A 27,648-nucleotide genomic window follows, 5' to 3' on the forward strand; every position below is an offset into this window, starting at 1 on the left:
GCTCAGCTGTTCTGAAGGACCACATAAGTCATGTTTGTTCATTCCATTGATAGGTATATTATAATTAACCTGTATTAAAGTGCAAGGCATTTAAGAAAAAGGTGAGGATGATCTAATAGGGGTCAATCTCTTCTGCTGTGTGGGTCCCAAAACATCGCTGTAGCAGAGCTATGGTGTGTGATAGAACATATTTCAGCCTTCACTTGCTACCATTCAGACTCCGTAGGCATAGTCCCCAGACACCTTTGTGTTTGAATTAGAAGCAAATTATAATGGTAATAGATCTCATGGTGAAAACTAGCATAAATTAGTCTGCATTTTAATTTTATTTTGTAATTCAATACAAATGTATATAGTATCAAATTATTATCTTAGAATCATAGAATGGGCTGGGTAGAAAAGGATCTCAAAGATTATCCAATTTTAACCCCCCTGCTATGTGCAGGGTCTCCAGCCACCAGACCAGGCTGCCCAGAGCCACATCCAGCCTGGCCATGAATGCCTCCAGGGATAGGGCATCCACAACCTCCTTGGGCAACCTGTTCCAGTGCGTCACCACCTTCTGTATGGAAAAATTCCTCCTAATATCCAACCTAATTCTCTCCTGTTTCAGTTTTAAACCATTCTCCCTTGTCCTATCACTCTGCACCCATGTAAACAGTCATTAATGACATGGCATGATCCATCTGAGCACAGAGTTGCTATGGGGATGAACTCCAACTCAACACTGTATTGTCATCCCATTGTGTGCTCTGTAGGTCATCATCAATGTATCCACTAAGGCAATGATCAGTGACTCAGAGGAAACCCTGTGGTTCTTTGGGTTCAAGCATATTTTCATAGTATCATAGAGTTATAGAATGGCTTGGGATGGAAGCTAACCTCTAGTTCCAAACCCCCTTAGAACAAATGAGGTTGCTAACCACTAAATCAGACATTAGATCCTGTTGTCTAGAACCCCATCCAACCTGGCTTCAAACACCTCCAGGGATTCTGCAATGTGAAGCTTTTCCTCTTGCCCTGGATAGGTAAACCAGTAAGGGGTGGATTCATGCCCCACAGCAGCAATCAGCTCACAGTCTGGGTCACAGCTCACAGCTGCTGCTGCTGCTAATTGCTTTCCTCAAAACCCTGTGCTGTTCACCAACAAGTTCCCTGGCACAGTCTGTTTGTTTGTTTAGGGGCAGACACAAGCAAATGAGCCTGAAAGCACCGAGGCCTGATGCTATATTCATAGATCCCATGGCACCATTTATTCCTGTGGGAGCATGTGCAAATTAATTCTGGAGGCTGCTCACTTAAATGGTACTAATTACATCAGTCCTCTTGACAATATGTGTCTGCTGTCAGCCGTCCATCAAGTTTATTGCATTTGTGTCGGCATCTTAGAGAAGGAAAGGCTATTAGAGAATCCTACATGTAGTTATCTGTCGGAAAGACAAATGCTCACCAAGGTTCAGGAGCTCCACCACGAACTTTTGGTAGAGATTTGGTGATAAGCTAATGATTAGAGTATGAGATCAACATGGAGATGAGCTATAGGGCTGTTCAGTGTACACTGTGTTGTTGGCATTGTGTAGTTGTCAGTGTGTTTGTTTAGGTATGAGTACCAGTAGCAGCATGGTCCCTTTTTGAATCAAGATCATGAGCATGGGACAGAAAAAAATTAGAAATAAAGAAAAGTAGTGAAATGTGTCAAAAGGAGAAAAGAGAGACTTATACGCAAGCTGTTAGGGATGTAAGTGCCTGCCACAATGATGGAAAAACAATATTTTTCACATTTATAGGCATGACAGCACACTTCAACTTTTTTTTTAACTTTTTTTTTTTTTTTTTTTTACCGGGTTCAAAAGTACTTCAAGCATTTACAAATTTCAGATCTCTCCCCACTTCCACTTTCCTGACTTAAATAGGGTACCTTGTTTTTTGGCTCTGCAATCAGCCCCTTCCTACTTTCTTTTGTGAAATGAATGCATGTCAATTTGATGACCTGTGACCGTAAAATGAATACAACATTTATTATATGTATACATATATTTTTCTTCTTTGCCAAAGCGACACTTTCTGATTTTTATTACAGAATTCTTAGCCAAGGATGATATTTACAGGCTGTATCTGAGCTAGAAACCATAAATGAGTCCACAGGCATTCCTGGGCAATGTTATGCGCTCATCTGTGCTGGTAAACTTTGAGAATGGTGTTTGGCACATTTTGGACCAGGCTAGCTAATGCTCTGTCTGGACATTTATATGGCCCAGATGGGTGTTCATAAGAAGCCAAGGGGTGTTTGTGGTCACCAGAGGACTGAGTTTGGAGGCAAAGACCTTTTGTTAGCATAGATGTAAGCCTGAACATGTGTGAGATCCTGGGAATGCACCCAACCATGCAAACATTGGGTGAATGTATCTGTGGTGTCTTTGATAAGTACCTAGCTTGAAAACCATGTGTCCTAAGGTTTTCCCTCTAATAATAGGAACAGACCAGCTTTTTCAGGGGTAAATCAATCTACGAGTACCTTCTGAGTTGCACTCTGAAGAAACTGAGCTTCTCAGTACTTATAGAAACAAACAAAACAAGAGCATCCTCTTGTCTAAGACCTTGAATGTGTGTAGTGTCTATTCTTAGTTCTAAGGTTCTAATACCTAGTAATAGCTTTTTTTTCCCTCTGTGTGAGTTATGACAGCTACTGAATAGTTCAAGGCACTGAATGTGTGGTTGTTCATGGAAACCATTTTCTGACCACAGGACTAATAAAAAGGGAGAGAGCGATGGCTCTGTGAATGCAGACATTTGAACTCCTGCTGCACTCATTTGGGACCCAGCCAGCAGCCAGGAAAGTGTGGAGAGTGATTCAGATGGGTGCTGGTGCATATTTAGAATAGAATCACAGACTCATATAATCATGAAGGTTGTAAGACACTACTAAGATCATCTAGTCCAACCACCAACCCATCACCACCATAATAGTGAGAAATGTAGCAGTGCCACAGCCTTGTGATGCTGCAAAGAGCAGGATGGGCTGTTTGCTCAATTTATGGGCTATTTTCCTCTTTCCATTTCATTGTGGCACCCATCACTGTGGTGGGCCTTTTGTATGCAGTCATGGAAACCTCAGCCTGAATCAGTGTAGGCACAATTGAAATGGAAAAAGGTAAAAATCACCATGGCTAGAGGAATGATTTTCTTGGCATTAATAGACATCAGACCTCATAGTGTACTAAATAAAACAGGATTTCAGGAAAAAAAAGTGAAAATTTCATTAGGAATTAAACTGCAAGGTGGAATAATATAATTGCTGTGATGCTCTGTTTTACTTACGCATTGCTACAAATTATAATGCTAGCGTAGAAGCAATTGCAGTATCATTACACTGTCAGTGCAGCCACAGTAATTGAAAGATGTGCAGGCTTTTTTCCTGATGAGTTTGTTTTCAAGGGTGGGTGGCACTTTAGGGATCACTTCATTTGCTGAGAAAGAACATCTGACAATGAATATTTTCAAAAAGTATTTAATGCATATAGACAGAGCATGGAGGCATACTTTTAAAAGAAAATGTATTTTTAAACGAGTACAAAAAAAGAGAAAGCCTGAATCTTGAGGCTTCATAATAGTCCGTGCAGATATTTGATAGCAAAAAAAGAAGAACAAATAAAAGGAATGCTATATATAGGAGCCATTTTCATTATCGAGTGTCTGCAGGGAGTTAAGTGTTCCAGAGGAACTGCTGCACAGCAAACTGAGTAGCTGAAGAGCAGAGCTAATGGGGTCTGGGAAGGCTTCACTGAAAACTGGTTTCATGAAATTGTCTTAACTTCAAGAATTTTCTCACCAGGCTTTTCTCCTTTAATTTTTGTGTTTGATGGGAAAAAACAATATTTCACTGTGGAAAAAAAAAAAAAAAACCAAAAAAAAAACAATACAAAAAAAAGTTTATTGTGTAGCTCTGAAAAGGACATGAGGTACAGAGTTAATCTGTATATGATGCCAAAGAACAGGTATTCCTCACAACTATTTTGAATTCAGGTCTAAATTTTTGGGAGACAGCTTTTAATGAGGTGTGCTTTGCCAGACTGTGTCTTTAGCCATAGGTAGAATTAGCAGTGTGTTAAAGGTGTGTGTCAGAGGATAAGACAGTTGAAATGTTTAGGTCAGAAATATGCTTTTTTAAGAGAAAACAGGAACATTCTATTGCAGAAAAGGAATATATATATATATATATATATATAGGAATATTTATAAAGAAATATAAATATAGTAGATACAGAGAATAGCTGAAAGTCTAGTAGTGCACTGGATTCTGCTGAAATTCTGGAATCCCAAAGTTCTTGGTTTGGAAAAAAAAACAAACTCAAAACATGATAATAAATAATACTTGCTTTAACCTCATGTTTCTCTTCTCACCTCCGCTTTATTCTGTGTAACTTGACAGCTACATGTGTTCAGCATTCACTATGCACAAGTCCCTGGAGAAGCCCTTGGCAGCTGAGGACTTATTTTTGAAAGAACAAAACTGAAATTGAAAAAACTGTTTAAAAAGAGTCCTAAGAATAAAGGGATAGAGTGATGGCAACTAAGGATTGTGATTAGTACTTGGTATGGAAGGCTTCTCTGTGGAGAGCCCTGAGGAGTGGTAGGACCGCACCACTCTTAGCTGGGGATCACTAATGACAAACATGGTGATGTTCCTTTAACCAAGGGATGTTCCTTTCAAGGGAAGGGGTTGCCTTCAAATGAATGTAGGATTTCTTAGCAGGGGGAGAAGAGGACCTCATGGCCTAGTCTAGTGGTATAAAAAGGTAATGTCAGAAAGGAAAAATGGCTTTCTAGTTTAGATCTTGATTCAGCTTTAAAGGGAGAGTATGATATATATAACTCAGTAGAGTGCAAAATAATTTCTTCATTTTCCTTCCTTCCTTCCTTCCTTCCTTCCTTCCTTCCTTCCTTCCTTCCTTCCTTCCTTCCTTCCTTCCTTCCTTCCTTCCTTCCTTCCTTCCTTCCTTCCTTCCTTCCTTCCTTCCTTCCTTCCTTCCTTCCTTCCTTCCTTCCTTCCTTCCTTCCTTCCTTCCTTCCTTCCTTCCTTCCTTCCTTCCTTCCTTCCTTCCTTCCTTCCTTCCTTCCTTCCTTCCTTCCTTCCTTCCTTCCTTCCTTCCTTCCTTCCTTCCTTCCTTCCTTCCTTCCTTCCTTCCTTCCTTCCTTCCTTCCTTCCTTCCTTCCTTCCTTCCTTCCTTCCTTCCTTCCTTCCTTCCTTCCTTCCTTCCTTCCTTCCTTCCTTCCTTCCTTCCTTCCTTCCTTCCTTCCTTCCTTCCTTCCTTCCTTCCTTCCTTCCTTCCTTCCTTCCTTCCTTCCTTCCTTCCTTCCTTCCTTCCTTCCTTCCTTCCTTCCTTCCTTCCTTCCTTCCTTCCTTCCTTCCTTCCTTTTGCATCATTAGGTTATTAATGCCAACTTAGAGCTAGTGAAAGTTCCTGATTTGACACTCTGCTGACATGTGTCTTACAGTGAGTATATTCTGTAAGATGTTCCGCCTCTTTTAATTTTAAAATGTTCCACAGCTTTGGGATTTTTTTCATAGAGAGTAGGCTAAAGGATGAAATGTAAAACTGAGGTTTAAGTCATTATCATATTCATTAAGTTATTATCATTATCAGTGCTTAACTATCCTTTCTGTAAAGAAGTGTTTCCTAACGTCCAACCTAAACTTACCTTGGTGCAACTTGAGTCCATTTCCCCTCGTCCTGTCACCTGTCACTAGTGAGAAGAGACCAGCCCCATTCTTACTGTAAGCAACTTTCAGATATTGGAAAAGAGCAATAACATCTCCCCTTAGCCTCTTTTCCTAAGACTAAATGGTTTGCTTGATCTCCTTAAAACAAACAAACAAACAAACAACAACAACAAAAGCAACCACCAAAAAACAAACAAAAGCATTGATATAGAAACCAATGAAGAAAATATTAAAGAATGGGAATTATCTCTTTATGTCTCTTGGGAGTCCTGGACAGTGTGGGTGAATGCCATTTGAGTGATTTTGCTCATGCTTTCTGTTTATTTATTTGTTATTTAGGGAAATTTTGCTCAGATTGATTTCTTTCTTCACTTATTTTACTATGTAGAGGTACCTCTTCCATTTCCATTGGGTCTCAGAAGTGCTGTCTACAGTAATTGACTCGATGCCTATAGCTAAAAGAGCATTTCTTAGAAAAATAATAATAAATAAATAAATCCAAAACATCAGTACAATATAGGACTTATGAAACTTCTAAGCAAATCTTTTGTCAGTACAGCTTGGTTATGAAAGGAAAAAAAAAGTGGCTTAACTTCGGCTCTTGCAAGTCTTAACACTTTCAATTTTTAAAGTTTTTTTATCAGAGTAGAGCTTCCCTGTTATGCTGAGAAGTTGTACAGACCTCTTAGAAGGAGAAAGAACCAGATGGTTTCACCTGATAATGTAAAGACGTATACAGGCTTGGCTTTCAAACCACCAGGCACCTGGGAGTACTAGATACTTCTAGTGAAAACATATGTGAAGTGACTCTGTGCTTCAATCCATATTGGTTTGATAGGACAAGAGGTCCTTGCTTTAAGTTGTGCCAGGGGAGGTTCAGGCTGGATGTTATGAAAAATTTATTTTCAGAAAGAGTAGTGAAGCATTGGAAGAGGCTTCCCAGGGAAGTGATGGAGTCACCATCCCTGGAGGTAGTAAAAAAGAGGGTAGATATGGCACTGAGGGACATGACTGAGTAGGCACAGTAGGGATAGGTTGATGGCTGGACTAGATGATCTTAGTGGTCCTTTCCAGCCGTAATGATTCTGTAATTCTGTAGTTCCTAATGTGATACTACATCTCCCTCTTGGGCCTCCAGACCTAGAAGGACATAGATCTGTTATAATAGGACCATACAAAGGCCATGAACATGATCAGAAGGCTGGAGCACTACTTCTATGAAGAAAGACTGAGGCTACTGGGCTTGTTCACCCTGGAGAGGAAGAGGTTCTGGTTATATCTTACTGCGGCTTTCCAGTTCATAAGAGAGGCCTACAAGAAAGATGAGGAGACACTCTTTACCAGACTATATAGGATAAGATAAATAAGTTTTAAATGAAAAGAAAAAGATAGGTTTAGATTACATATAAGGAATAAATTCTTGACTATGAAGGCGGTGAGGAACCGGAACAGACTGTCTAGTTTCATCCCTGCAGCTGTTCAAGGCCTGGTTAGTTTGGGTCCTGGGCAACCTAATTTAATGCTTGACAACCCTGCCCACCGGAGGGCAAGGTCTTTAAGGCCCTTTCCAACCCAAGCCATTCTATGATTCTGTGTGGTGAAAAAGGTATCTCCTCTGCATTATATCTGTAGGAGCCACAGCCCTGAATATAGATCAATAAAAACCTGATTGCATGATTCCACTCGGAAAAAATATGTTAGCATGCTTGTGATTAACTCAAATCTCCAGTAGGAATTCGTCTGAGATGCTCTAAATGTATTGACAAACTCCTTGCCTGAGTGAGGGATTTGAATGAAGGCACTTTGGTGCTGCTGTGTGGATAAAAAATTGCCCCAGTTCTAAATGCCCTGAGTAACATATGCTAGCAGGACTAACTGCTCTCTGGCCTCAGTTGCTACTACAGCAAAGGAGTGGGTGGTTGTACGCAACTGATTTTAATTTCTGCATTGGCTTTTGGGGCTTTTGGCAATGCTTTTTACAGTCCCCTTTCCTTTGAGCTGAGAGTACCTCAGCTGTAGCTGATAATCTGGTCTGTAAATTCATCAGTGCAATGGAACAGGAAAAATATCTGATTTCATTGCTAGGCCTAACCAAACATTGTGGAATACCATATTTTTTATTGAGTCAGGAAGTGGGAGGAGAACTACAGCCAGCCTGCTGGCAGCATCCTCAGAAAAGTCATTCTTACAGCTCAATTTCAGATGTAGCTTCAAACACAGTTCAAACTGGACCTGCTGTAGAAAGTGTACAGAGAGCCTCTAAGTTAGGAGTTCATTTTTCTTGTCCCATTAAAATGATCCCTTAAGCTATCTGACTTCACTGGTTACAAGTGTGCAATTATCTATTAATGTGGTAAAACAAAGCATAAATAAATGCTACTTCAGTGGTACAGTAGGAAAGAGATGAATAGGTAGATCTCTTCAGAAAAGCATATGGTGTTGATACTGATTAAAAATATGATAAATGATTTCTTATTTTCACAGTCTTCTTTGAAACTATTTTGTTGGGCTAAATATTCTTCAAAGTTTTGCTCATACTGAATGATGCTTTCTGCTTGAACAAACTCAAGGAACACAGAAACGTAGACAGTCATGGCCCTAGAAGAAGACAGGGGAACCAAGCAGAATTCAGTAAGATATGAATGACTGGGCTTCACTTTGTTTCTGATTCTTGTTAGCTATGGGACCATTGTGTGACTGAAGTCACAGAATCTGTGCTCCTGATTCCATTCTGTTTTGTCTAGTTAGGGCTGGGATTTTTTTTTGAGTAGGAGCTGTCCTATCTGATAAGTTTGAGCAGCACTGAAGTGAGAGCTGGGCACTCAGAAATTCACTTGCACCAAATCTGACATTGGAATTGTATTTTAAACTTTTGCAGTGACTTCCATTAAGATTTACAGGGCATTGAAAGAGAGAAACCAAGCTTAGAGGAAGACTCTGGTCATTTGTTATGTTTAGCTTCTTGTCTGGCCAGTCAATAAAAAAGGGGCTTAAAACCAGACATAGCATGTTGAGTCTCTTCCTCAGCTTGTGGTTAACAGATAGAATAAGGGAATGGAATTTAGGGCAGGTAGAGATAGGAAACAGGATTGTTGTGGGACCATGTGGTAGTGTTGGGCAAAACCCAGTAAATCAAATTTTGTTAGCTCTGTAATTTATAAAATGTTTAATTAACCTGTGATAATTTTGTAATCTTTTTTTTTTTTTTTTTTCCAGATGTTTTGTGTCCAAATGTTCGTGTGGAAGGAGATCGATTCAAGCACACTAATGGAGAGACAGATGAGATTCCAGGTAAAGAGACAATCTTTTCTACCATACAGCTGAGAGCTGAATAGAAATAGAGAAATAGTGTAATTGTATTTTCTCCTGCAAAAGGAGTCCCAGGGGAGATTCAGGCTGGACATTAGGAAGTATTACTTCTCGGAAAGGGTAGTCAGGCATTGGAATGCACTGCCCAGGAAGGTGGTGGAGTCACCGACCATGGGAGTGTTCAAGAAACATTTGGATGTTTATTGAGGAATATGATTTATCTGGGAAGTATTGGTAATGGTTGGACTAGATGATCTTCTAGGTCTTTTCGAACCTTGATAATTCTGTGATTCCGTATGTTTCATGTGTGATATTCTTAAATGTTATCTCTTTTAGCTGGCATTTGCTTTATCTAGAACACTTTCAGTGATGGAGAGGTAGGACTGTAGGGCTGGAAGAGAGTTGACCATGAAGAGCTGACCATCTGTTGACCATGAACCGATAAATAATCACAAGCTTTTTCTTTCATGTGACAGCAAATTAAGAATCTAGTGGGACTTAGAGAATAGGATAGAGGAAAGCAATAAGCCTTTGAGATGACTCTTTTTGTTTGGATGTTTTTTTGACCATTCAAGTTTTTGTGAGTTTTAATGCTTATTTATTTGATCTCTGATTGTTGTGGGATGTCATAATCCAATGGCAATTGTTACTGAAGTACAGTTTATACATGTGTGTGTGTATAAGAAAACACAAAAAGAGAGAGAAAAAAAAAACCCCAAAAGAATGAGTTCATCTGAAATGCTACTGAAAAAAGTCAAAGGAAAGCAGGTTTGTTGGGATCTCTGCTTTCCCTTGAGTTCTGATACATTCTTCCAGACAGCTAAAGGAATTAACATGCCAGTCATATCCAAAGGCTGTGCCTCTTTTCTAACCCCCAAATACAGTTTGAGCTTTTGGCAGAGAAAAGCTTTCCATCAGAGATGTGCTTTGAATATCTCTGCCTGACCCAAAAATTGCAGTGAGAAGCAGGAGGCTCTTCTGCAACTTGATTATGAATAGAAATGGTAAAGGTCTGACAGCTCTGCTACACTTCAAGAGTTTTTCTTCATTGGGGGGATTTTCACTGCCTGCACAAAGTATCAGTTCAACTCTACTGTCTGTAAGCAGCTTATTTTGGTTGCAGTCTGGCTTTACTGGTACCTGTGATAATGCTGAGTGGTAGCACTTTCTCTGGTTGTTAATCCAAAACTATAGCTAGCTTCCACATACCCAATCTCAAGTGTGGTCCACCACTAGGTCTTGTATTAACCTGTTCTGATAGTCCTCCAGTCACATGGCTGTGCAAATAGTAGAGCTATTCAATAGTTAGCTCTACTGATTCAGGTTGAGTCTATTTGCCGTGGAAGTTGCTGCTCAAAAAGAGAAGGAGGACTGTATCCCTCTCACATGACCATCTTCTGCATGATGATTTCCAGAAAGCTGATGTTGCGAATGGTTTTCAGCATCTCCTCTGTATTACAGTATAATTTTAATTCATGTGCTAATTGATACACTACATCCTTTGTTTTCTAAAATGTATCTTCTGCTGAGAAATGTAAAGAAGCATTCCACTTCAGTTCTGATGCGTGATTTTTTTTTACTACAGTATATACATATATGCATGTATGTTCACATATGTAAGTATTTATGCTCTTCTGTAAAGTTTCTGACTTAATTTTCCTTTAATTCCATTAAGAACAAGACTATGATAATCTTTGACTAAAAACATCTCTGTCCAGTCTCCATCAAAACAAGAGGGTTTATATAAGGCTCCTGATTGCTCTTACATGGTGCAACAGTGATTTTTTTTTGTTCTTATACCTTATATTTAGGGAATACTTGCCTTTTATCTGGACAGTGTTGAACTGAAATTCTGGGTCTGCTTAGGGTCATTATGTTGCTGGAGATGGATCGGCACAGGACCAAAATGCATGCTCACTATTTATGTATTCCTTACATTCACTGTAGCGATTTCAGAAGACTGTAGGCCCTTGGGTCCAATTCCGACAGAATATCATTGCATTCTCCAAACTTAATTGGAAAATTCCACTGGCTTAGGGTGCAGTATATACTTTCCCAAAGGAATGTATTGTGCTGCTAGTTGTTGCTGAAGGGCTTTCGAATATGCTGCATTTTAGTTTTGGGGAGCAGCCTGATGTCTATGAAATCATTTTGTGAGAGTACTGTGAGAGTTCTGTGGATTTCTATGTATTCACTTCTAACAGCACAGAGTGGGAGACAGTTCCTCTGTTAACCCATTTTCATATATTCAAAGCTTTACAGTTAATAACTCTGTCTTGCACTCCACTTGGATAGCCAAAATTGAGCCTTGCCCAACAGGTTCCTAGCTCAGCACTTTGCACTCCTCAGACAGGGAGGAGATCACAGAACTAAGAGGAAGAAAAGACTTCCTGGGGATTTTCTTTATTGTCTTTTTATTGAAAGCAATGCAGCAGCCGATGTCACAGACAGTTGTTTCACATGGAACATCACCATTGCCAGACCTTTCCTGTATATCATACCTACATATAGGTTGCAGCACAACCAACAACTTGACGTGTGTCTGCAGTTAGGTGAATGTGAATTGTTGTAGATTAGCAAAAGTAAGAATAAAGGCTTGATCATTACATGGGCTATAGAAGGACAGGCTTTGTGAGAGGAAGGGAGTCAGGTGTGTGACTGAGCAGTGGAAGATGCATGAGGGTTTTTTTTAAGGCTGATGGTGGGATGGTGGGTGCAGGGGTACAGCTAGAGAAGTTCGTTCACAATCAGAAGACTAATTGCACCTAAAAGAATACTACAAGCTGGAAGAGAACCAAACACTGAACTGCTATTTTCTCTTCAGAAGACAGATGTTTGGGCTTTTTTTGTAGATAAACAGAAATAGGTTGATTTAATCTATCTAGACTCATGTAAGAATTTATCACTTCTTATTGTCTTGAAAATCATTGCTAAAATTAAAAATGGTAGAAAAAAAATAAACATTGTAAAGTGAGTCAAAAGCTGGCTAGCTGGGAGGTAATAATGATGGAGTTCTAGGAAAGGGAATAACAAGCCACAGGTCTAATTTTCTCTGTGAATGTCCACAATATAAATTAGGATCAGGCTATTATGCAGGAATACAATCATAGAATCATTAAGTTTGGAAAAGACCACTAAGATCATCATGCCTAACCACCAATCCGTCCCCACCATGCCCACTAAACCATACCCTACAGTACAACATCTAAATGTTTCTTGAATACCTCCAGGGACAGTGGCTCCACCAGCTCCCTGGGCAGTCTATTTCAATGCATTACCATAGTTACTGAGAATAATTTTTTTCCTAATATCACATCTGAATTTCCTTTGAGACAACTTGAGGTCATTATCATTCATCACTATTACCTGGGAGAAGAGGTTGACTCCCACCTTGCCACAACTTCCTTTCAGGTAGTTGCAGAGAGCAATGATGTCTCCTTCAAGTCTCCTCTTCTCTAGAATGAACAATCCCAGTTCCCTCAGCCACTCCCCAGAACACTTGTGCCTCAGACTCTTCACAGCTTTTTTGCCCTTCTCTGAACTCTGTACATGCCCTCAATTTCATTCATGTAGTAAGGGGCTTAAAACTTAGCACACTACTCAAGATGCAGCCTCACCAGGGCTGAGCATAGAGGATGATCTGGGAAGAACCGGTTTGCCTCAAGAGCTTGGGAATTTTTCCATTTTATTTGGGACTATTTGTTGAAAGTACCTGTTGAGGGAATTAAAGATCAGAACAGGAATTTGTGCTATAAATCCATTCTCTCAAAACTGGTGGTGTCTTAGTTTGTAGACTCTTGTAAGCCATGGTATTATACCGGTAAAGAAAAAGGCAAAGGTCATTACTGGATAAGGTAAAGCAGGATAAGGTAGAGTAAGCCTTTTAGAGATAGGGAAGAATTTATGCGAATGGACAGGGCTTTGGCTGCAGCTTATCTAGAAAAGTGTGATCACATTTCCTTTGCTCAGGAAATACGGATTTGGTCTTGAGGAGCTAATACTGTGTTCAGGAGCCAGACAGACTATTTTCAATAGATTACAAAACTAGGTTGGGTTACTCTTACCGTGTGCAGGTGGAAGAGGGAGATATGATTGCTTTCCACAAATAGATCAGGGGAGTAGCTGGAGGGAGATTAGGGGAATCACTAAAGGACAAAGAGTATCATTAAAAAACAGATATCAGCAATTTAAGAAATACATTCAGGTAAGACATTAGAGAAAGGTTTAAAACTGTCAGAGATATGAAGTCCTGGAACAAGCAGCAAAGTAGTAAAGAAGACAAAGAGCAGTGAACAGGGCTACTTCTCATAGCAGGGGGGAAACTCTGTGACCCTGTGGTATCACAGCATTTAAATGAAAAGTCACAGCTATAGCATCCATTGAGAACATACACAATGAAATAGGATTGCATGAGGCAGGAATACATAGCCGGCTTTACTATACTACCGATGCAAATTTTGGCAGTAAAGTGAAGCAGTGTCTGCTGAACAGTTCACAAGACGTAAATCCTAAATATAAATGCGAAATTAGAAATAACACCGGGGATTTTGAAAGAGAAAGAGAAATCTGGTTAGGATACCAGGATAAACACTGCTTCTTTTCTAGAAAGTCTGATATCATAAAGCAGTGATTAATGATATTTAAAATAAAGTTCTTACAGCATCCTAGTGCATAGTTGTTGTGTTTTTTTTAATCAAGAAGGGAAATGTAAACAAAAGAGGGTTTAACTCATCTGTCCTGAAATATGCAAAATAAAACTGCAGTTGTAAGACTTAATCCCTCTTATATTGCTATATTGTTGTTTTGTTTACATCAGCTTTTAGCGAGGGATCATAGCTTACTTCTAATTATGACCAGGCAAGAAAAGACGGTGATATCATTTTGCACCCTGAAGATGTATCTCTTGTGCAATATAATTGTTTATGAACAATTATATTGCATTGAAACAACACATAAAATACCAAGCTATTGCAAATGAATTGTACTTCATGGGATTTTGAAACTTCACATTTGAACTATTCGAATTATTTTAGACCTGCAGAATGTGGGGTTTGGTTGCAGTGATCTAGATGATCCCAATAATTACAAATGAGCTGATCTCTGTTCTTCAGCATATTCCACCAGATGAAACAACACTCCTCAGCACATACTGGCTTCTCTTTTTGGAGTGAATCTGTCACAGAAGTAAAGAACAACTTGCAATAATTCACATAAAACACTGAGAAAAATTAACCCTGGGGAGAGATACTTCCAATCACTACATGACTTTATGCATCAATACAAGCCACACTGCATGGTGTTAATGGGCGAAGGAGGAAACATCAAAGCCCTGACTCTCAACTCCTGTGTCACAAAGGCACATACAAAAGTGTGTGTGATGAACAGCAGAAATTGCGTTATGGGTTGTACCACACATCGACCTCAGCAGTCTGACTCTTGTCCCCATCTCTGAAACTGTTGTGCACAAACAAAATACCAAATGTTATGTACGATCTCTGTGTTTTGATGTATCTCTATAAAGGACATTTGGGCATTTTACTATGGAGACACTGGTTGTAAAACTAGAAGCTTGCAATTATAGACTGCAATGGCTTTGTTTAACTGTCAGCATGTCTCCAGTATCCTGTAGTTTGCAAGACAGGGTTTGCATTCCAGAGATGCCAGTGAGTCACCAGCTAATTATAATATTTGTAGGGCTATTTATGTTTGCCCACGAAGCCACATGGTAGCAGGAGGAAAGTAGTGCCCAGGCAGTTGAACTTGCAGAAGGAGAACATTAACCAATGTCCCTCAGGGGACAGAAGCACTCTTGTTGTGACAGAGTAATGGGCATTTCACCTTCTCTTAGTATTTGGCACTCTGTATTGTCTATCTCATAGTCTTCTTGGGAATCCCTCTGAGAGGTAAGTGGTGAATCCATTAATAGCTGCAGGTCTCTGTAGTGGATCACTGACTTCATACAGGAGATGAACGGACACAGTATTCATCACAGGCTGCATATGTTCAACGAACTTGAAGCTGTCTGTTCATGTAGACACTAGCAATGCCCATCTACATCCACAATGATGCAACCAAATATTCAGGACTGGATTGTAGCTGAGACGTATATGAGAGATGGGGAAGAGAGATGGAGCTTTTCTCTGCCACACTGCAGCCAGGTTGAATATTAAGAAAAATTTCTTCTCAGAAAGGGTGGTAAGGCATTGAAACAGGCTGCCCAAGGAAGTGATGGAGTCACAAACTCCAGTGCCTCTGGTATTCAAGAAAAAGGTAGTGTGGCACTCAGTGACATGGTTTGGTGAGCGCAGTGACGTTGGGTCAGTGGTTGGACAATATCATGGATGTCCAACCTTTTTACTTGTCTGGGCCTCATGGAGTGAAACCAGATTGTCTTGGGCCGCATATATGTAGGCCTCTCCAAAAGTAATGCCTTTTATTTATTTCTATGGAAATTACAGCAGATACAATGAACACAGTAATTACATTTGATAGAGCAGACTCTCAGCTACAAAACACTGTCTTTCAGCATAGGCACCACCATTAACTATGCATTTTTGCCAGCAATGAAAAATGTGCACCAAGAGAAGAGAACCACCGTCACTGTTACCACTGCTGTAGTGCACCACCCCCTGCCTCACTGTGCTCACATTCACTGTTTGGTCTCCAGAAACATTCATAAGCATTGATGAATGCCAGGGGGTGCTGTTTCTTCTGTATGGAGGAATTCAGTCACACAGCTCTGCTTCATGCACACTTCCATGTCAAACATCATTTTGTCAAACCATCCCTCTGCTGCAGTCTGTCATACAATAACAAAATGTAAAGGACTATTGGTGGGAAGATTCAGCCTCTACTACCATACCGCCACCATCTGCCTCTGATGTTGTGGGTCAACGTAATAAAATAGGAGGCATTACTTTTGGAACATCCCTCAGAAAATAGAGATTCTATGATTTTATGATTCACTTTGCCGTCACATTCCCCATTCACAAGGCAATGATAACAAAAAGAGGATTGATAGTGTTTTCTTCCTGTATACTTTGCCTAGGAAGTCAACCGTATATAATTTGGAGAAGAGTGATCAGAACTCCCTAAGTGCTAATCATGTCCATTCTCTAGGGATCCAGAAAGTGATTTGAAACCTGTTTTCTGAAATGAATACATCTGGCTATAGCTACTGTGTTTCCATGAGAAGTAAGTAGGGAAAATAAGAGCTGATCAGTACCTTATGTCCAAGAGTCAGTGTCTGTGAGCTGGAGAAACTTGGTGGACTTTACTCTGGGCTGGATTCATTCTCTGAGCTGGTAGCTGGAGTACAAGTGGAGGTAATTCTGCATTTACATAAAAGGCTTACATGGGCTAATCAAGCACAGAAATATGCACATAAAACGTTCAGATATCTTGATATTTAAGAAAATAGCTATCCCAAAAGGTTTTTGTGTTTTATTATAAACAAGGAGCATTTGCTTTCTCCCAGAATTGAAAGAAACTGGGACATTTTCTTATTCCTGTGTATTTAAAGTTGATTAAAGGGAAATAAGTTCAACTTCTGTGTATTCATAGCCCAAGAAGCAACCAATCTTTTGACTATAGAAAGATTATTAGTTTAGATAATGGTGAGATATTAATTATTCTCCTTCAGAAAGAGATTGTTGAGAAAGAAACAACTGCAAATAACATCTGGATTCACCAGTGCAAGATTTCTGTCCATTGTGCACATATGATGGGAAGAAGGTGTGTATAAACTTTCCAAAAAACTCCTGTGCTTGGAGATAAATCAGCCTGTCTGATGTGAATGTTTGCCTATGACCGTTCTGGTTAGTTTTTGAATTACTACAGGTCTAATCTGTTTTCTACAGATTATCTGGCATAAAGTAACCACCAGTCTTACCTGAGTTATATTAGGCCTTGATCATAGCACCTAAAATTAATGGGAGTACTTTAATTCCATAAATAACCTGTTGGTGGGGTTTTCCTTAAGCTCAGATAGAAGAACTGCAAGGAGAATTTAGCAAGTTATGCTCTAGTAAAGTGTCTTTGATTTGGTACCTTTTCTCATCCTAAAAAAACTCCTAGACTTTTGTTCAAGGAAACAGTAGGAATTCCATGAGAAACAGAATAATTTTGGTGGTTATGCCAGTCTGCCATTTTCATAAATATTTATCTATTGTCTTGTAGAGCTGTAGAGTTGTAGAATCCTCTTGAGTCTACTGCTCTCAGCAAAACCTTTACTCAAAGAAGTGTGGAAGCCACCACTCCTCAATGGGTGATGGTAGTTAGTCTGTTTTATGGCTTTCCAGAGGAAAACATGGCACCTTAGCTCCCAAGTAACTCAAAGGAGGGCTTCAAAATAGAGGAACTAACTAAAATCAGAACCTAATACAAATGGTCTCGGTAAGTTCAGCTGGTGCAAGCCTATCAGGCATACAAGGACATCAAAGGAGTAATGAACCCATTTAATCTTGTAAATCACTGGAGCAAGAAAGGAGCTCAAAGAGACCCTGTGGCAGTAAGCCAGATGTCCATCAGTGGGAAAATGGAGAATGACTTCAACACAGAAAAGCCTGCAGTAACAAGGAAAAGAGTTCAGTGTCAAAACCAGCTTCCAGTGTTGTTCAGTACGCCGCTTGCAGCTGTCCAAAAACTGAGAGGCAAACTGATTAGGGAGAAAGAGTGAACTGATGTAGATAAACAGAACAGTATGTCAAATAAAGTGGCACAATATTGACATGAGATCTGGTGTTGAAATGCGCTGTTCTAGGTCTGCTGCTATAGACGTGTATTTATTTCCTGTTTTTACAAAGGGCTGCAGGTTAGATTACAGCATCCCTTTCCCCTTGGTGTGTATGTCTGTGATTGTTTATTCACATACTTGCTTATTGGCTTTGAACTCTTTCACTCTCTCATATGTTCACTTTGGTCTCATTTTCTTATTCATTTTTCATTCCTCTTATCTTCCCTGAAGCGTTATCTTTCTTTTCCTGTGTAAGGGTATGAAGTGTTTATTTCTATCCTCCTTTTATTTATTTATTTATTTATTTTTGGCTGAAGCTTTAGGCTAATGTTCGCAGTACAGAGTAGCTCTGTAGTTCAACCTGATGACCTCCAACTCACCTGCCTCACTGTCTCCCCATGCTTGCTACATTTTGGAGTGTAGCTATATGTGATATCCCTCATGCAATGATCTTGCTTCTGCTAATTCAAACATGGACTGATGCTTGAGCTGAGGTCAATTTCATTTTGGCACCTGCATGAGACTGTTGTGGCTTGCTGCTGCTTTTCTGGTGCCAAGGAAACAAATCAGAATCACTAAACTATCATCCTGAGTGGTGACAACGTATCACGGTACATCTGCTTTATTATAGTTATAAAACTGAGACTATCTAGAATGTCCTCTTGGCCACCTTATAGAGTAAACACAGAAGATACAAAGCTTACTGGAATATAGTGTACTGTAAGAGCTGTTCCTTGTTCTTCAGCAGAGGCCTGTTGCTAGATTACACTTTTACCTGCTCTCTTAGAGCAAGTCCAGTGGATCTTGTTAGAGGAGAGTCAGGCCATCATGAAGGGCTCCTTAAATTTCTTTGTAACATCTTTGGAAACAAAGAGCAAATTGTTAATGGCAAGAACTTCTTTAGAAGACTCCAGAGGCCCTTTAATCTATAGGCTTTGGAGAATGTTATAGTTCCAGAATTCCCTTACAATCTGCTAGTAATATATAGTAAATTCATCTTTAATGACTTGTGCAACCCATTTGCTCACCACACTACTTGATGTAGTCTTTGTGGAAAGCAAGTAAATCTCTGGTCTGTTCCTCCAAAGGTGCAGACCTTGATATTTTGGGGATAAGTCAGATAACAGCTGCTGTATGTTGATGCTGAATTAAACTGTTGAGCTGGGAGTGCTGGATATGAGATGAAATATCAGTGCAGAATGTAAGTTTCTTCTTTTTCTGTCTTTGCTGGAGAGGTGAACTACGTGGTAATAAACCAGTGCAAAAAGAATTCTTAACCATTCAAAAGCTTTGGAAATCACTTTTTTTGAGAAAGAAAGAAAGACAGAGAGACAGAGCCAGAAAGGCTGTTGAGGAGAAGACTTGCTCTCCGCCTCCTTTTTGCAATCATTTATAATGAGGAAGGTCATAACAGCACCTGAACATTCTCTGCAGTCTGTAGTACCACAAGCAAGCAGCTGAGACCTGTTTGCCCCACAGGGATGCTGGGACAATGTGAAGATCTAGCATCTGGTTGCTCTGATGTTGACCCTTGTAGTGCCAATCAACAAAAATTGAAGAAGAGGAAAAGTCCCTTCTGACTACATCCTTGTTAGCATGCCATAAAGACCAGCAATTTGAAGGGTGCTGATGTAAACTTTGTGAACTTCAACAACGTCAAATACAAGGTTGGGCTATGGGCAACTTTGTCTATTGGACAGTGTTGCTACCCCTGACAAGGAAGTTGGAACTAGATGATCTTTAAGGTTTGTTCCAACTCAAAGCATTCTATGATTCTGTGATATCATTAGTGCACAACATCACCTCTTGTTACAGCATGATTATTTAGCAGAGGGTTGTTAGAGTTAGGGTACCATGGCTAGGCTGTGGTTGGACTTGATGATTTTTGAGGTCTTTTTAAACCTGAGTAATTCTATGATTCTATGATAATATACTGTAATATAATAAATGCATATAATATAATGTTATATTTTATATTTTTATTATATTTTATATTTTATATTTATATTTAAATATAATATTATATTATTGCACTGATTATGGTACTAGTCTTTCAGACCATACTGGAGAAGTTAAGTAGTATGTGTTCAGGGTATAGAAAGCATGCAGATTCTTCCTTGTGAGCATAAACAAATGATGGAAGCTTAACTTTCAAGACTGCAGAAATGTTAGGGAAGAAAATTGATAAGATCTCGTATTTCATGGAAGTCTCCCAGGTGACACTCTTTTCCCTAGGAATTTATGCACTTCTCTAATCTACCATAAAGTTTACTGCCATTGACCTGCAGTTATTAAAAGGGATATGCTGTTTTATCACAATCAATACGGATCACCATTTTCAGAAGTCTCAGAGAAACATTAGCTGATGACAACCTCCCTCAACCTTGGCAATTGTTGATACACTACTAATATGATGACAAAGCTGAAAATTCAGCTGAGAGTTTAATCAAAACTGATGTATTCCTTTTTCATCTGCTTTCAACTTATTCCTCTGGGGTGTCATGTCACCAGACTATTAGACAAAGAAATGACAATCAGCCCAGTGGCTTCCCCTGTGAGTGCTACCTTGAGTTCCTTGGGAGGAACAAGACTTTTCTTTGAAGGCTTTTTTGGACAGAAGTCCTACTTTAAGAAAGCTTACCAAAGGTGCACACTGCTGTGTTTCTGGCCTTTAAAACTTCTTGTTCCTCTGATTTTCTGGATTTGGATGTTGTTTTTTTTTTTTGTGAGATATATATATATATATATATAATTGTGTTTTTCCCCAAACACAGGACACATGGGAAAATCTCAGCACTCGCACTAGTTGCCATAATATTATCCATGTCAGACTCCTAGTGGAGCGAGACAGAAATCCAACTCATTCTTAAGGCAACAGACCACGATCCCTTTAGACTGATCTTGAAATGATTATCTTGAAAAAAAATATAGTGGAATCTCTAGACAGAGCTATTAGATCATCCTTTGATCATGCCTTAGAGTATGGTAGAATACAGTGTGAGCATCCTTCCTGCCTAAGAGAATCTATTGAATGTTACAGTTATACCATGTCCAGTGCCAAGTTTTACCATTATTTCCCTGCAACAGTGAGTCTGATTTTGGAAAAATTGACGGCTTCCTGTAAAGAGTTACTACTTGGAAGTAAAGAAACATTCGGCTGATTTGATCAGTAGACCAGTGCATAAGAAATTGCTTTTCAGGCAAAGTATGATGTTAGAAATTTGAGCTTCTCTTCCAGGCCACTGTTTTAATTTCAGCATTAATGGAGTAGAGTATACTGCTTTTTGGGAGAGATAATCAGGTTAGAGGTTTTCATTGGCCCCATATTGTTTTTGTAGCTAGAATGGTAGGAAGCTTATGATCAAAGAGTGTTATTCATCTTACTAAGTGTCATATTTATGGCATTACTGATTAAATAATTCATAAGGCAACCGGGAAATTACACCTGTCCTTTTGTACAAAAGTACCTTTTAAATCAAAGCACCTGAGAATAGGAAAGTCCCACCCTTTCATCATGTACATGGTGCATTGACTGGGTTACAGTAGCTTTGTTCTTTCTAATTCAAGTAGGTGTGTTCCTTCCACTTCACTTTTGGAAGGGACTGGGAAGCAATGTATTGGATCTAATTTTACCTGTAGCCTTCAGTCAGCATTTAGTGTCTTCTAACCACAGCCCTGCACTTGAAGTCCTGTCTTCCCAGATTTGGCTAGGGGTTGTTGAGGACATGTGAAATCCAGTACTTAAAGGGAGCTTATAAACAGAAGGGAGTCTGACATTTTACATGTTCTGATAGTGAAAGGACAAGGGGGAATAGTTTAAAACTAAAAAAAGGGGAGATTTAGATTAGATTTTAGGTGGATTTTTTACTTAGGAGGTAGTAGGGCACTAGAACAGGTTGCCCAGAGAAGTTGTGGATGCCCCATCCCTGGAGGGATTCAAAACCAGGTTGGGTGGGGCCCTGGACAGCTTGATCTGGTTGCTGGCAACCCTGTCCAATGTAAAGGGATTAGAGCTAAATGATCTTTAAGGTCCCTTCCAACCTAAGCCATTCTATGCATTCTATGCATTTTCTAAATCCAGGGATGACTTCATTCAATGCCAATTGTTGGCACCGACAGTGTGCTCCCTCCTTGAAGATGGAAAAGTAATGTACAGCCCAAATTCCTACTGTCAGTCCAGTGCAGAACTGCAGTACAACAGACTAAATGGGCAGCGACTGGGGAAGAATCTAAGTGGACTGTTTGTAATGCTCAGGCAAGTAGTGCCAGATGTAAACTCCCGTTCAGGTGTTGGAGAAGTGGCAACATCATTACTTATTTTTTATGTTAACATTGGTATTCAGCTCTAAGTTGAAAAGATCCCACTGTTTCATTCACAATCTTAGTCCCAGTCCTAAAGTCAACAAGGGTATGACTCAATCCCATTTGCTTCTAGGCATGCTTCTAGGAAATAATAATAATAAAAAAATATTAATACAAATGCTGTATATATTTTATTCATCAGCTAGAATAATCTTAGAGATTACTTTCAGGCACATACTTATTTGGAACTCTTCTCCATAGAATCATAGAATGACCAAGGTTGGAAAAGCCATCTAAGATCATCCAGTCCAGCTGTCCACCTGTCACCAGTATTTCCCACCAAATCATGTCCCTCTGTACAATATCTAAACATTTCTTGAACGTCTATAGGGACTATCTTTCTTCTGGTCCTAATTAGGCAATTTACCCTGAGTAATTTCTCTACTCAGTTGATGATATTCAGGATCTATTTGTTCCTTCTTCCACTTAGAAATGCGATGGTACCTGTTTAAGAAGATACTTACTGTAAATGGTCAGGTCAGCAAACTATATTATTCTGAATTTAAAAATCTGAAACATTTATTAAGTCCTGAAAGCAAATCAGACAATATTAATATAAGTTGTATGTAATCATTTAACATCTTTTCCACTTGACTTCTGCCTCATTTGTTGCAAAAATAAATAGCCTATGAGTAGAATATATCATACCTCATTACAGTAGTCTTAAAATTATTGTATGCGTCTACTGTATGGTGGATGTAAGAAGGTAGGGACTATCAAATAGACACTGAGCTTGTCTTTAGATAGGTCTAGGACAGGTGTGGTGAGTCATCTTCTTAGAAACTCATACATTTCTTTGCTGAGTCATGAGGGAATTGAAGCAACCTGCATATATCACATCTCCTTTTCAGACAGCTGAAATTAGATGAGGTGCATCTCACCCTCAACACAGACTTCTTTCCTTAGTATATGGTCACATATTCTGTAATGCTACTGAAATCCTTGAGATTATGAATTTTTGAAGTGTTTATTACTTGGTGAGCTTTGGTTGGCAATGAGGAGAGTGAGAGTTGTCTCACTAGCTATAGTGAATCTTTCCCTAGAAGCACCTCTATTCAACTCTGCCTAATTGGGTGAGAATCTGTATTATTGCACTGTCTAGAGAGAGCTGCCTTTTAGCTAGATGAATCGTATGTGAAGTGCTCTGTGATCATGGGTTTATATCATGTGTCTCTCTAAGGAAAATAGAGATAATATCTGAATTGAACACATAACAGTCATGGTGTAATAAAGACAAAAGCATCTGCTGGTTTTAAGTGCTCTCTGGCACATGTAGGGCTCAACTTTTCCATGAAACTACATGGAGCCTGAAATTTTGAAAAAACAGCTCTCATTCATTTATTTATTAAAAGTTCATTAAACGAAAATTGAATTTTTTCAGTCTGTAGCCTGAAGAAATGGGATGTTATTTCTCCAGTGAGCTTTATTTAAACCTGAGTGCAATTGGGCAATATACAGTGTATGTGACGTGTTCTCAGTAGTGAAAATTGGGTTAAATGTGCATCCTATGGAGACAGTCTGGAGCTAAAATCAGAATAGTTGCCACCATATAATACTGCAGTTCCAAGAACAAGCTGCTTTGCATGGCACAGCTGTACCCTGAGGTTCCTTTGTATGAAGGACTTTGTGCTCCGAAAGCATGGGCTTGCTATGGCTTGGACCATGTTGGTGCTGGAACTGCATAGGCCCATGTTTGAGCTTGAGCAAAAAAACTGGATAAGAGTAAAGTCAGAAGCGGGACACAAATATTTTCAGCCCAGATTAACTGCTCATGATTGTGATGAGTTGATTAGACTTAACTGTGCTAAAATGATATGAAAAGTAAACGTAAACAGGTCTTGGTGCAGCAGTTTTCAGTAAATTTTTTGTTCTGAACCTGTGCATTTTTCTATCTTATACTTTATAGGGATTAATGAATTATGCAGTATTCTCAGGGTGCTGTACTAATGCAGATCAAATAACTACTTATTTATGTAGGACTTTCTTCTAACCTCTACAGTAGTTTTTACATTTTGATTTTGAGTTTGGTTTTGAGATTTTGAGCTAAGCAGTTTAGGCCACGTCATAATTTTGTTGTGCCTTCCCTTACAAGAAAGAAATTAATCTCTGAAGTTCTGCATCTCTGGGCTAAGATAACCAAAATACAATTAAAGACATACCCCACTGCTCTTTTCTGTAAATAGTAGCCTAATCAATATCTTGTATTTACACTTATGTTCAGGGTTTGACCTGATGGATTCATTCAGCGTGAAACAGATCTTTGGAATGAAAGAAAATGGAATTCAGAGTTCTTATGTACGACTTGGAAGTTTCCCTGTTGTTCAGAAAACTGAGTGAGTACCTTGGTGTTTCACTTGATTTTCATCTGAGACTCTGATTCCCATTGTTTGCTTCCTCTAGTTGAATTGTGAGGTAAATATCTGATACCTATATGCTCTTTCAGTTCTGCTGGCACAGAATTTGTAACAGATGCTTGAGATATTCTATAGCAATGTGAGACTCTACCCTTAGAGAGAATGAACTAATTTCTGTGTATTGTCAATGATTGTTAGGAGCAACATTAAGAAATTCACAAAAGAATTTAAAGCTTAATAATGTGAATCTAAAGGAAATATTTAGTAGATTTCCCACTGAAGTAGCGGGATCATAATCCCATCTAGATTGGGAAAGATCTTCAAGATTATCAACTTTAACTACCTTTAGCTGGATTTAGCTTCTCCAAAGACCTGTGTCTTCTACTCATGTCTTCTACTTCATGGATACAGCTGGTGATGTGGGTCTTTTCTGCATGGTGGTCTAAGCTTTTTTCACTGTTGGCATCAATGACAGAACAGGAGATGTGAGTTGCAGCCTGGGTCTCTGCCTCCAAGAGGTTCTTGTATCTTCTACACCCTGGGCACAGATGGAGGTTCAGCTCCTGATCTGAATCTTCATAAGGTAGAGATCTGCCACACAGTACAGGCAGGACCTTGATCTCATTGGGATCACAGAGATGAGGTGGCATTCCCCACTCACCATGGCTGCACGTGGGTTCTTCAGGAGGTCCAGGCTGGGACAGTGAGGAAGGGGAGTTGCACTGTGTGTGAGTGCAGCGGGAATGCATGGGGTTCTGACTTGGGATGGGGAAGAGCTTGCTGACAGTTTATTATAATTTATGAAAAGCTTATATAGAAAATACTTTTTAAAGTAGGAAAAATAAAAAGTTATAAGAAAAAAAAAATCTTAGAGGAGTTAGATAGTTTCTATGATGTACTGAGACCTATGAAAAACTATGCAGTTGGAAGGAACTCCTCCTACATTTGCTCATCTGTCAATTTAGTATATATATAAGGTGAAAATTAATTTCAAAGTTAAGATGATGCCAGAGTAATACAGTGTCTAACAGCTCTGATATAGAGAACTGCAGTTCAGGCATCCTTGAACATCACTGAACATGTCTACAGCCTATTTTTGGTTTTTAGAATGTATCTGAGTCTCGTTAAGACAATGTAAAATATGTTATGAGCTCACTTGTGTCACAATACTTCAAATATTAGCAAATAATTCACTTTGTAATCTGAATGTCATTTATGGAGCTGTAGTTTCTCTTCTAAAAATTGTCTTCTACGAACTACAAAAGTAACTCCCTTTGCTGCAAACTGTATTACAGTGGTGAGTCTCCGAGTGCAAGTGGGTGTTCTGTTGAAGGCTTTAGTTCAGAATACATTAATATATATTTGTTAATAGCAAGAAACCAGTTCATAGTAGATGTTGCTTTCAGTTCTCTAATAACATTTTGGGTCTCCTAAAAGAATGAGCAATTTTTAATTCTCTGTCATCGTCAATTCAGTCCTTAGGGCCTTTTATAACCTGAGGCTGTCAACTTTGTCACAGGCTATCAGAATGGTTTCTCTTTAGGTTGTCATCTGAGGCCTGCTAGCATTAGCCTTGAAAAGAGCAAGTGCATAATTTCACTGAGTAACCACAAGACACAGATTGAACTGTCATCATTAACATCCTTGCAATAAATTTAACTGAGCTAGTTTGAACTTCAGCTTAAAAAATCAATGGGAATTCTTTTCATTCTTATGGAGAAAAGCTGTTTATTTTTCTTTTTCCTGTCTTGGTCCCTTTACTCATTTCATTGCACCTTTCGGATGGTCTGTGACTTTCATTTATTTCATTTCAAAACATTTTTTTCATTTTTATTTTTTTTTTAATCCTGTAGCCCACCTGGACTGATATTCCCTTCTCTCCTTTTATTCCTCTCTTTCTCCATTTAAACATAGAGTCTTGGAAAATAAATAAATAAATAAAGTACAAGTATACTATATTGAAAGGAAAAATCTTTACTCTGAAGTCCTTAAATTATATCAAGTCTCAGCATAAGTAAATTCAAATTCATCATCTCGGAGGAGGCTGGTATACTCAGACACCTTGGTCTTGACAGGGAGGATAAACAGCACATGTGTGTAGAAAGGGGAATAAATCAATTTTTAGGCTCAGAAAAGCTTCTGGGTAGCATCTGTGCTTGCTGTGGCTTCTAACAGCAAGTGATAGCATGTTTGCTGTCACTAGAGGAAGTTATCACTAGGACTATGCAGAAAGAAGCCCATAAAGTAGGGAAGTCCAGATTCTGATTAAGAAATTCTGGGATTGATGACCCACTGATATGAAGGTCTGGGAAATAGGAATTATACAGTCTTTGGGGGTATAAGCAGAAATGATCAAACATGAGTTAACTATCTCCATTACAGGGAACTCTGTCACTACTGTGAGGATGCTGTGTTCTGTCTCTGTGTCCTTAGTTCAGTAGATAAGAATGGAGTGAATGACATGTTAAAGATGAAACAAGTCTAATAGTGAGAAACTAAAGAAGTACAGTGTAGCCAGATAAAATTAAAATGTTAATAATGGAAGTGAACACGATTTGTAAGAACCTTTGGGGAATCAAAGTTTAGTGGAGGGTCTTTTGAGTAATGAATAATGCTAGGCTAAAAGACAATGTCTACCTGTTAGCCACACCAAAAACAGGTGTGGAAGAAATACACGCTTTTAATGAATGCATTTAAACTCTGGAACAAGTTACTATGGTTTATAAAGAACTGTCCATCTGTATTCCTTTTAGAATTTAAAATTTAAAATACTTTGTTGGTTTTTTTGGGGGTTGTTGATCTTCTCCAAGAAAGACTGAAGAAACAATGGCAGGCCAACCATGATGACTTTCTGCCCACTCAGATTTGATCTGTTTATCTGCTGATGTTGCTTTTAAAAGAAGTAGAATATTTATTTATTTATTTATTTATTTATTTTTTGTCCAGGACAATTAGAAGTAAAATACCCTAAAAGAGTTAATCAAAATGACTAAGCTTCCTGTTAAATGGTTAAATGAAACACAGAATTAAATAATTCTGCCTTTTGTATTTTAACTTCAACACTCCTGTGGTGTGGGAATTAAACCAAATGGATATGTCACTGCAGAAAGCATCTGCATGTTCAGTCCATTTTAGTTGTTGGACGTTAGGATTCTGAAATGCTACAT

At 39.0% G+C, this 27,648-nt stretch overlaps 1 protein-coding gene across 2 annotated transcripts in view; it reads left to right on the forward strand.

Annotated features, from left to right (window-relative positions):
• COL22A1 (collagen type XXII alpha 1 chain) overlaps positions 1 to 27,648 on the forward strand; it is a 215,775-nt gene that overhangs the window by 53,548 nt on the left and 134,579 nt on the right. For both annotated transcript variants that reach the window (XM_015856410.3, XM_085536911.1), the window contains exons 4-5: positions 8,939 to 9,013; positions 24,349 to 24,460. In XM_015856410.3, coding sequence (XP_015711896.2) covers positions 8,939 to 9,013; positions 24,349 to 24,460 — 187 coding nt within the window. The remainder of the gene's footprint in view (positions 1 to 8,938; positions 9,014 to 24,348; positions 24,461 to 27,648) is intronic.

The sequence above is a fragment of the Coturnix japonica genome, chromosome 2, assembly GCF_054131305.1.
Source record: "Coturnix japonica strain WE chromosome 2, WE-NBRP24, whole genome shotgun sequence".
NCBI lineage: Eukaryota > Metazoa > Chordata > Aves > Galliformes > Phasianidae > Coturnix > Coturnix japonica.